At 33.9% G+C, this 12,473-nt stretch overlaps 1 protein-coding gene across 1 annotated transcript; it reads left to right on the forward strand.

Moving 5' to 3' along the window:
• Positions 1 to 661: 661 nt before the first annotated feature.
• Positions 662 to 2,702, forward strand: LOC139524854 (E3 ubiquitin-protein ligase TRIM56-like). The gene has a single exon (XM_071319963.1). The coding sequence runs from the start codon at positions 706 to 708 to the stop codon at positions 2,332 to 2,334; it is 1,629 nt and encodes a 542-aa protein (XP_071176064.1). The 5' UTR covers positions 662 to 705; the 3' UTR covers positions 2,335 to 2,702.
• Positions 2,703 to 12,473: the final 9,771 nt, after the last annotated feature.

The following is a 12,473-nucleotide window of genomic DNA, read 5'->3' on the forward strand; positions in this document are numbered from 1 at the left end:
TGAATGCATCTATCCCAACGAACTTGAGATAAAGGATTCAACATACACAGTTAAGTCTGCCTCTAATCTGGACTTACATATAGAAATTAACCATGCCGGTCGGTTTATAACAAAACTTTACGACAGATGAGAAGATATTAGTTTCCCAATCATGAACTTTCTATCTCTATGTAACAATATTCCTGGACCAGAAGCATCTGCATATGGAGTGAATATCTCTCAGTTGATATGATATTTCAGAGCTTTACTTTTGTCATTACTATTATGTTGACCGTTATTGAATATTTGTTTCACAGATGACGACTGATATGTTTTTATCAAAAGTTCAATGCCGATTATGGATAGTTGTGTTCAACATGGCCACCATTTAGTTTGAGGAAATCTTTTCTATAGTGGAACATAAAGTTAGAAGATGATGATAGCATCTGTTCATTCTTCATGAGAAGCTCCTGTATGAAATTGTGAACCTTAATTATAGTCATAGCTGAAATTAACATTTTTAAGTTATAAAATTTGTCACTCGATATAGTATCTCATTCAAGATTGGGTAAATGTTATAAATGATAATTTCTTTTTATTGAATCTATAAGCACACCTGAGATAACTGCATCAGCCTGTTATTTATGATATTTGTATAAAAGCACTATAAGCAGATTGGTATAAATAGATTCGCATTACTTCCTTGTGCAGAGGGCGTTAAGGAAAATGGCGACTTCTATTGAAAGTCATGTCGTTGACATAACTACGTGTGCAATATGTTTAGAGAAACTTAACACTCCGAAGTATTTACCATGCTTGCATACATTTTGTGAAAATTGCGTACAGACCTATATTACTGCTATATTTGAGAAAGACCACACACAAAGTATCGAATGTCCCGTATGTAGGACCACTGTTACTATACCAAAGGAGGTCAATACGCCTGATGCATGGGCCAAAGTGTTACCATTGAATTTCCTTATCGTTGGACTTTTAGAGAAGGAAAAAGTTGAGAGCCAACAAAAACAATGTATGGTATGTGAACGAATGGAAACAAAATCAGAGGCAAGTTTTATTTGTGTTGATTGTTCTGATTTATTATGTCCAAATTGCAAAAAACACCACAAAGCCAACAAAATCTTATGTGACCACGAAATTAGGCAAATCAATGACTTTTCATTTGAAGATGGTTGTTTGAAAACTTTTAAAAATAAATGTTCTGAACACAAAGGGGACGATATCAGATTGTTTTGTGCCGACCATCAGACTCCATGTTGTTCGATGTGTGTTTCAATCAGTCATAGGCGATGTGAAAAGGTTCTTTCTATAGAAGATGCTGCGAAGGAATATTCGACAACTGACAAAGTTAAAGATTTGAGAACCCAACTCAGCCAAGTTGATGATGATGTAAAAGCAATCATAAAAGATCGAGCATCTGCAAAGGAAAATATAGAGAAGCAATATGAACAAAAACATAAGGACCTTGAGACTATATTCAGTGACCTCGTGGCCAAGATAAATGATATCAAAATCAGACGAGAAGCAGAACTATTGAAAACTTACAATGAGGCAAAAGAAACTATCGACACTTCTATAATTATCTTTCAAAATAAACAGAAAAATTTAGAAAATGAAAAACAAATTCTAGATGCAGCCGTGAACATGGCATCCAATGTTCAAGTTATGATAGAAGTTGAAAAGTTGAAGAAACACTTAGAAGAACATAAAAAATTGATTCAAACCAAGGCTAAAGAGCATCTTGATTATGAACTGTTACTGAAAAATGTAGAAAATATTACTAAATTACCTGACCAAATGGAGAATGAGTGTCATATCTTATGCAAAAAAACAAACAAATGTATTGAATTGAACAGTGTGACTGTAACGCCTAATGTGTTAGAAATATTAAGCTGCTGTCGTTTCGGAAACTCTAACGGTCCTTGGACAGTCACTGGGACAACTGATGCAATATATTTTTCGCTATCTAAAGGCATAGAACTTTGCGGACTTTTATCGTATGTATGTCTTGATGGATTATCGACATGTGAAGTGACCGCTACAGTTAAACACAATACAACAGATCTTATTGTAGTGACGGACACTATAGACTGTAAAGTAGCTGAAAATAAAATGGTTAAAATTGAATTTAAAAAACCCATTAAACTTTTAGCTAATAATAAGTACCATGTTGGTGTAGTGATGCAAGGTCCAGACTGTTATGCTGGTATAGACGGGCAAACTGTAGTAGACAGCCACGGTGTAGTATTTACTTTTGCCAAATCCCCATTATGTAATAATGGAACAAATACCAGCGATGGTCAGATTCCTGGATTGTTATTCAAAATGTATAATTAATTATTAAAGCGTTATTGAAACATAGTATAGAGTTTTATACAAAAAAATTGCATACCATCTATTTTTTTTTACCTATAAATCAATCAAATATGAAATAAAACTATAAAATCTTGTTTGTTAGATTTAGAGAAGAAGGGGTCGGAATTCTATTCATTTACATTACTATCATGTGGACAAACATTTCTGACTTTTTTGCTTGAAAAGATAAACAGTTGTTGATGTTTGTAAAAATATTTGAAATATGTTCTTTATAATAGAAGTTCGTTAATTTGTGTAATTTGTTAAAAAGTTTATTTTCATAAGAATTTTACGAATTTTGAAAAAGGCATTTTTATTGTATATTTATCTAATAAAGAAAAAATCATTGATGATTTCTTCATGAAAGTTTGAAAAAAAAATCTTCATATATTTAAATCCCACTGGAAGACCGTCTGACAGACTGAGTGAGCGTAAATAAAGGCAAGAGTAGTATACCGCTGTTCGAAAAAAATATTTTTATCGATAGTTAATGACAAACAAGTTTAAGGTAAATGATACAGTATTATTACCAACATAAGTATTTCGGTTGTAAACACTGTTACGAGAATAAGAATACTGTTTCAAAATTCTGAAAATCAAAACTAGCGTTAGTGATTGTCGTCTAACAATATTACAGATCTCAGACAACAAATCAATCTTCAGTGAGTAATCATCAGTTGCTTCGCCAGGCGAAACAAAACCCGTCTACAAATGTAACTAGAATTATGTTTTAAGGATGTACTTAGGTGAGGGTTTGGAATTTGTGCCAAATGTTCGGACTCCTTGGTGTTTTTCCATACAATATAATGTAAAATATTTTGCCTCATAATACCCATTTATTTTTTCATATAAGACTTAATAGCTCATGAAAGGAAGGTCATTTACCAAATTTTAAGAAGATTCTTGATTTTCTTTCTTTTGTTTTGAGACCCAAATAATACCAATGTAAATATAAGGTTAATGTCCGATTCAGCCTTTTCCCGCCATATTTTAAATCTCAAATATCTCGAAAAGGAGGTCCATGACCTATCAATATTTTTAGCTTATCTTTATCCTTAATTGATGCTCTACCAGCTTATAGTATCAATTTTAATTTCTTAATTTCTTAATTTTCACCTTACCTCACCTAAGTACATCCTTAAGGAGATTTGAATTTAAATATTATTTGGAGTATGGGATACAGGATATTAAAATATTACAATGTTTTTTGTCATTGATCAGAGTCGAAAAAAGTAGAATCACAAAAATACTGAACTCCGAGGAAAACTCATAACGGAAAGTCCCTAATCAAATTGCAAAATCAAAAGCCCAAACACATCAAATGAATGGATACCAACTGAAAAATTCCTGACTTGGTACATTTTCCGTCGCATCAAATTCCATTATATTGAAAACGATGTGTGAACATTCAAACAGTCATAATAGGTAAAAATTAAAAAAATGGGGGTTCAGCAGTCAGCAATCACTATAAAAACAAACAAACAAACACGAAGCACAAAAACAAACTTACAATGACATGTGACATTCAGTCCTTGAAACACAACATAGAAAATATAACACGACCCCAAACGAAATCCTGAATGATTTCGAGTGCTCCTATCTTGGCAAAAAATTAATTCGTGTAAATTAAAACGCGGTGATAAGAATAATTCGGTGTGTCACATTCGAGGAAAAGTTATGGGTTTTGGGTTCCGACAATCAGAACATAAATGTCGTCATCCGTGAAACAGATATTCAATATTGGTCAATCAACCAACTCGTGACGGCGTGCTGCGACAAATTTTCGAAGGGATGAATTCAACTTTACAACTTTCTTTGTAAGCAGCAACCCCTAAGCAAGAATATCAGTATAGAAAATGGAAGCTCTTAAGTATCAGTATCATACAACTGAGAGATATTTATTCCTTATGCAGATGCTTCTGGAATATTTCTACATACATGAGAAGTTCACGACTTGGAAGCTGAATTAATCTCGTAAGGTCGTAAAGCTTTGTTTTCAACTGCCCCTTATTGACAACTTTTAGATATAAGTCAAGATATGAGACAGACTTACCTATATCTGTTGTATTCTCTCATTTAATTTCGGCGATATAGATGTGGTTAATCATCGAATTACATGAAGTTAAAGGACAATGATAGATTCTTTCGATTATTCCAAAGCTTGTGTATGAAATATTGACACGCATAGATATCGATTTGACTTTTTTACAGGTTTGTAATAACATGAACACCACGACGGGTGCTATATGTGTAGCAGGATTTGCCTACCCTTCCACATGAGATCACCCCAGTTTTTGGTGGGGTTCGTGTTGCTCAGTCTCGCGTTTTCTATTTTGTGTCATGTGTACTTTTATTTGTCTGTTCATCTTATTCATGTTTAGCTATGGTGTTGTAAGTGAATTTTCGATCTATGAGGTTGACTGTCCCTCTAATATCTTTCGTCCCTCTTTTAATCTTTATTAAAAATTAAAATATTGTAAAGCACTACCAACAGATTGGTATAAATAGATAAGCATGTCTTCCCTGTGCAGTAGGCGTTAAAATAACACCACGTGTGCGATTTGTTTGCAGAAACTGAACGTACGAAAGTATTTACCGTGTTTACATACATTTTGTGAAAATTGCTTACAGACTTATATTACTGCTTTATTAGAGAAGAAACACACGCAAAATATCGAATGTCTGGTATGTAGGACCAGTGTGATTAAACCAAAGGAGGTCAAAACATCAGACGAACGGACCAAAGTGTTACCATTGAATTTCCTCAGCGTTGGACTTTCAGAAAAGGAAAAAGTTGAAAGACCACAAAAACAATGTATGGTATATGAAAGAATGGAAACAAAATCGGAGGCAAGTTTTATGTGTGTTGATTGTTCTGATTTATTATTTTCAAACTGTAAAAAAACACCATAAAGCAAGCAAAACCTTATGTGACCACGACGGAAGGCAAACCAATGAGTTTTCATCGGTAGATGGGTGTTTAAAAACTTTTAAAAGTAAATGTTCTAAACACAAAGGGGACGATATCAGTTTGATTTGTGTCGACTATCAGACTCCATGTTGTTCGATGTGTGTATCAATCAGTCATAGGAAATGTGAAAATGTTCTTTCCATAGAAGATGCTGCAAATGATTATGCGACAACTGACTAAGTTAAAGATTTGAGATCCTAACTTAGCCAAGTTGATCATGATGTAAAAGCAATCATAAAAGATCGAATTTCTGCTAAGGAAAATATACAGACGGAATATAAACAAAAGAAAAAGGACCTTGAGATTATTTTCTGTGACCTTGTGGCCAAGATAGTAACATTAACGGTACCAATTATCCTGCACCAGATGCGCATTTCGACAATACATGTCTGTTCAGTGATGCTCGTGGCCAAGATATTTGAAATCCAAAGCTCATATAAAAGACGAAGAGCTATAATCTAAAAGGTCCAAAAAGTATAGCCAAATCAGTGAAAGGAATCAGAGCTTTGCATGCGGGGGATACATTCCTGAATTTATAATAATTTCTGACATTTTTAAAAGAAAATTTTAATAACAAAAAATCCGTATTTTCATGCAAGGAAATGATATCAAAATCAGACGAAAATCAGAACTTTGAAAATTTACAACGAGACAAAAAAAAAAACCAATAAACACTTCTATAATCATCTTTCAAAATAAACAAAAAATATAGAAAATGAAAAACAATTCTTGATGCAGCCGTGAACAGGGTATCAATGTTCAAGTTATGATAGAAGTTGAAAATTTGAAGAAACACTTGGAAGGACATACACAAATAATTCAAACAAAGGCTAAAGAAAATGTTAATTATGAACTTTCACTGAAGAATGTAGAAAATATTTCAAAATTAGATGACCAAATGGAGAATGAGTATCAGATTGCATGCAAAAAGACAAACATATGTATTGAATTGAGCAGCGTTACTATAACACCTTATGTCTCATACATATTTAGCTTCTGACGTTTTATGGGCATATCCAACAGACGGTGAGAATTTTTTCCCTTTAAATATTTCATTCTTCGATTTACAGAGAATCAAAATATTTTCGATTTCGTTTTTGCCAAAAATACTGCTGAAAATTGAACATTTTTGCAATTTTGGAGTAAAAAACGTTTTTTTATTTAAAAAAAATAAATATGATTTTTTAATCAACATATACTTGTATAATGGGGCTCAAATTGAAGCAAAAAAATTCACGATGGTTTGAAAAATCTAACTTTACCATTTAAAGCATTAATTCTTACTCAAATAAAGCAAAAAACGTTATGGTGGATCCAAACAACGGCAAGAAATGAACATTTAAAATGCACAATTTTGACTTTTTAAAATATTTCTAACGGATATAAGTAAGATATGTTATTCTTTGAAAAAAATTGAACGTTATAACGTTTTAAAAAATATTTGTCACCGTACTCGTTTTTTTTAAAGAAAAATCGAGAAATATAATATTGTTTACTCAATCCCTTCCCGTAAGCCTCACAAATTGCGCCAATAATTAAGACGTTTCGGGAAATAACGTTATATTTCCCCGCTATTTTTTCAAAGGTAGTGCGACGGTGTGGCAGACAAATGCATTGATGCACTGTGACTTTGTTGGATAGTTGTCTCGATAGCACTCATATCGCATCTTCTTATTTATAATGAACCAGTATCAGGACGAGATAACAATTCAGTTAGTTTTACTATTGTGATCGTCAAAATTGTAAAACCCGGGTGTGAAACATGCAAACCAGTGACAGGCACTTGTTTTTTATCCATGGGAAGATCTTCTATCCCTATATATTAAAATAAAAATAAAAATAAAAATAAAATATATAGGGATAGTAGATCTTCCATGGATAGAAAATACTAATATATAGGGATAGTAGATCTTCCCATGGATAGAAAACAAGTGCCTGTGATGCAAACCGTGGAATTACAAACACTATTAAAATAGTCCCTCCGGTATCTTTCATCCCTCTTTTAAAACAACAGTATTACACGTTAGAAATTCGTTTCTGTGCGTCGGTCTAAAATACAAAGCAGGGTTAATTTTCATATTGTATTTCCATTCGATGTTTTTGTTCTGAATATCGAATTTCATTTAATATGCCACTTGACTTCCGTCTTCCATAATCATTATTTATTTTACCGCTACTTTACAACGAAGTGTTTTTTCTTATGCTGGTTTATATTACACCGTCTATAATTTCACATATCTAATAAAGAGCACGCGAAATTTTGCAACGATTTATTCATGGTTCACTTTTGGGCTTTTTATTCTTTATAGGCGTCTAGCTATAACAAAAATCTGTATATTGACTCTTAGTGTTTTGAATTATATGTGTCGTTGGGTTGCTGTCGTATTAATGTATACCTTTATAATCTTTTTCAAAACAAAAGGATTGACTGGATATAGAAATATTCACATCTCTGGACTTCTCCCGTCTGACAGTACATGTATATCTTGTATGAATTCAAAGAGAAAGATGTGGAAAGAAATTTTAAAATTTTCGTTTAAAAATAAAATAAAACTAAAATACCAAAACTGGAAAACTGTGTGAGACAATAATTCGTTGAGAACTAATGATTATGCATCACTATATGAAACTACTCCAGTGGTAAATATATCACGAATATTTACGACGAGGCGGAAATGGATCGACCTGAAGTATATGATTGATACATTGTTAAAGTAAAGTGTTTGCTAGCGGTAAAACGTATAGTGCGGTGACGGAACAGTTAAAAGTCGATTATTAACAGAGTTTAATTTCACTTTATGGTACACGGCTAAAAATTGGTATATATCTAGAAAAATGATTTTAATTTAATTTTAGACTGGTCGTCAAAAAGTCGTATGGTGCATTTTTTTTTAATTTGTCGTTTTGTTAGCAAAAATGACATAAAATATGAACTCTACGAGGCATGCCATTTTGGCCGTTTTTTTTTAAATCGTTGCAAAATATATGTATTTCTTATAGGATTTAAATATTACATATAATATGTTATTTATTAAGCAGTAAAGCTAACATCATAAGTCTTTTGTAAAAAAAAATATGAAGATACAAAGCTCTAAAACTTTGGACATTTCGTCGCTTCACCGGATTTCAATACTTTGCAAGAACGCATTAATCTTTAAATTATGAACTAACTTATACAACGTGAAAATTCAGAAAATACTCTTTTCAGTGACATAATTTTTTATCAAATAAAATTTCTCAAAAAGACTTGAAATAGCATCCAAAATATTCACTATCGAATTACAATCTTACTTAATTTTCCGGAAAGTCGTGTCAGGTACGGCTCAGATCTATTATTGTTATCCTTATTGATTTTGAACTTCAAGCGCACCATATGTTCGATTACTAAATAGCAATTATCACTTGATATTACTTGTATTTGTTCAAGGTTCTTGGTTTCTTAGTTTGTTTTGTTTGTTGTTTTCGATTTTGAGGTTGTTAATAAGGTTTAATTCATTTAAGAGGAATATTTGTTTTTTAGTTGGAAGTTATTTTTAGAAATTGAGATCTGGCAAAACCCCAAAAGATGGCACAACAAGGAAGTCCGTTGAAACTTGGCCCTAGTTGTGCAAAGCGAATGAAACCAAGTTTAGTCTTAGAAAAATGTATTATTTGCCAGAAAAGCAGTAATGAAACAGTTGTTTTATTTACTAATAACAGTAAATCGAGGGTTTTTGCTGCAGTTGGTAAGCGTAAAGATGATATTTACACGAATTTGATAAGTGAGTATGATTCATTTAGTGATATACTGAATGAAAGTCTTGAAATGGTTTATCATAAAAGTTGCTACAGATCGTATACAAGTGAACATAATATTGCAGTGTTTACTAAGAGACAAAATGATGCATTAGCTGGCGGTTCAATACAGGACAGTTCAGTCACGAGTATTTTAACTCGTTCTATGTCTTCTCCTACCAACTGGAGTGCTTGTATATTTTGCAATAAGAAAAGCTACAAGCAAGACAAAAAACTTTTTAAAATAGAATCAGATGACAGGGTTACTCGCATTACCATCGCTGCAAACCATAACGGTGATTTAAATTTGCTACATAAAATTAATCAAGACAATTTTAAACAACAAGCTTTTTACCATAACCAGTGCATTGTAAAATATCCAAAGTCTTCAAATAAAGATATTGAGGTCATTGGTAACTCAACTTCAGAATATGAATCAATAAATACAACTGCTTTTTCCAAATTAATCTCCAGCATAAATGATGATTTATTAAAAAATAAAAAAGCATTTCTATTATCCTCTTTAATTGAGAAGTTTGTTTTATACCTACCCGAAAATATGCGTACAAGCTTTACAACAAGGAAACTGCAGCGATATTTGGAAAACCATTATGGTGATTCTGTTGTCATTCAATCACAACAAGGTCAGGGTAAGTCCAACATTATTATGAGTATCAATATAACACTAGGGAATGCAATCAAGGCAGCCAGTAATTTGAAAGCAGAGTTAAAATGGTCAAATGAAAAACGAAAGAGTCGTATGAATAACGAACAAACGGATGAACAACTCCTTTATTCAGTAGCAAGTATAATACGGAGAGACATTAACAAAGTAAGATTTTGTAAAGAGCACTATCCAACTTCAACGGAGGTATCATTCGACAATTCTTTACAGTCAATGCCCGATTCTTTGGTCAAACTACTAAGTTGGATTACAGACGAAAAGGCGTTTAGCACGTGTACTGTTCCTTCTGATATCAAAACAGAAAGCGTGAGGAAAAGTTTGGCTTTAACGGAATGTATTGTTGCAACTAGTCGTAGTATCCTGACACCTTTTCATCTTGGTCTTGCTATTCAAGTTTACCACGAGTTTGGGTCGAAGCGTCTTATTGAAATTCTGAACGCGCATGGGTTTTGCGTTACATATACTGAATTGCGGAGATACCTTACCAGTGTTGCAAACCATGAGATCAGTCGTATCAGTGGCGATCGATACATCCCAGGAGGTATTCGCCCCATTTCAGAAGGAGGTCGATTGATTCAAGAGGGTTCCGATAATGTTGACATTAACGCCGAGACAATAGATGGAAAAAACACCTTCCATTCTCTTGCTAGGGCTGTATTTCAAACTAAATCAGCTGGCGTTCATGACTATGGTTTAGAACGAATCAAGTGAGGAATTGAGAGATCGTTGACTATAGATGATACAACAGCATCATTGACCGATGCTATTCCTTTACCTTAAACCAAAATGTAGATCAGAACCTCCACGACGATCGGATGCTTTTGAAAAACTTCAATTATGTGATCATATTAAAAGTTATGATGTTGACCAGATATGGGTGTTCTCCAGACTTTTGTCGAGGGATGTCATAGAGTTCCCAATCGAAATAAAAACGAATGAACAAAAGATTCCTTTTTGGACAGGGTACAATTGTCTTTTGTCTACAAAGGGCGCCGATGTTACAGTTGTAGCATATCCTCCAATTATAGATTCTAAACCGAATGACATGTCCACAGTGTATACTGCCATGAAGAAATGTCTAGACATGTCTAATGAAGCTGGACAGGATTTCGCTATTCAAACATTTGACCAGCAACTCTATGCAATTGCTCAACAAGTCAAATGGTCCAAACCGGACATTTTTAATCGCCATATTCTCAGACTTGGTGGTTTCCACAGCTTGTCGTGTTTCTTAGCCTCTATCGGGAAACTTTGGGCTGATGGCGGTCTTCGCGATTTGTTGGTGGATTCTGGTGTGTATGCTGGAAATACAGCTGAACTTATGTTGAATGGCAAAGAGTTTAACAGGGCTGTCAGAGGGTTCACGCTTGTGTTTGAAGCCCTACACGTTCTTTTTATCTCAGCATTTATACACTGGTGTAGGACCTTTGATTACTTCGATCAGATACCATCTGCGTTCTGGAATGTGTTGTTAGAGTTCCATACAAGTATATGTGATCAAACGGACCAAGCCCCAGAAATTAAAACTAGACTGGAAACGTTGTTTGAAGACCATGTACAACCTCTTATCTGTATGTTCAAAGAATGGGGACACGATACATCACCTACTTTCAAATATTGGGACATGTTCCTGGTTGCCGTCCAAATTATGTTGTCAAATGTACGAGCAGAACGAGAAGGTAATTGGTCGTCACATTTGATGTCCTCATCTAAAATGCTGCCCTATTTTTTCATTACCAACCGTACAAATTACTCTAGATGGATGCCTATATATATTCTCGATATGCTCGAACTACCAGCAGAGATCGAATCGGCTTTTAAACTAGGAGAATTTTCTATCAAACAAAAAATAGGCACATTCAATGGTATTTGGAGTGATATGGGCACTGAAAAAACGATCATTAAAGATTCAAAGGGTTCAGGTGGTATCGTTGGAATTACAAATCAGAAATCTGCTCTGATAAGATGGACTCTGACTCGTCATTTATTAGCGTCATTTAGTCATGCAATGAATGACAGAGCAGGTATTACATGCAAAAGTGACAATTCGCATGAGGAAATCAAACAAACAGCTTTGAAGCGAGACGAAGAACAAGTACAAGCAATAGTTACCCATTTGAACCAAACTATGACTGATCCCTTTGATATAGATGCCCACCCTCCTTGTCTCATCAATATCTCTACAGGCATGCATGCTACTAGAGAAGTTCAAGATTCTTTGCTTTCTGCTGTCAATGAAGGAGAAAATATGTACAGAACATTTGTTAACAGTGCGCTTTCTGTAGACCAAATCGGAAGCTTCTATAGCCCTATTACCAAGTCCAAATTGAAAACATTTGAACATATGAACGCTAAGACAACCCTCAAGTGTAAATCTGGCGAAATTATATCCGGCCATATCAATCCAGAAATTGTTTTCAGGCGTGCTCTTGTTTTGGCTAACAGCAGAGAGGATGTTACTATTGACAGTATTCTCTCACTTCCACTTGGGCCTATCCCAGTTTCTCTGTTCCATGAAGATGGAACAATGAGAAAATCTTGTAAATCAGATTTAGTGAAACAGTTTGAAAATGAAGTCTCGCCAGTTCTTTCTTTGCCAGAATTTGATTCTTCATTGACAACTTACATTAGAGATGGTATGGCTATAGTTCAGTCCATGGATGCAAAGAAACATAAAACCTTCGGAGATCT

Source organism: Mytilus edulis, chromosome 5 (genome assembly GCF_963676685.1).
Source record: "Mytilus edulis chromosome 5, xbMytEdul2.2, whole genome shotgun sequence".
Classification (NCBI taxonomy): domain Eukaryota; kingdom Metazoa; phylum Mollusca; class Bivalvia; order Mytilida; family Mytilidae; genus Mytilus; species Mytilus edulis.

What these genes read in the sequence shown, in the direction of transcription:
- LOC139524854 (XM_071319963.1), top strand. Translation starts at nt 706, where the DNA reads ATGGCGACTTCTATTGAAAGTCATGTCGTTGACATAACTACGTGTGCA.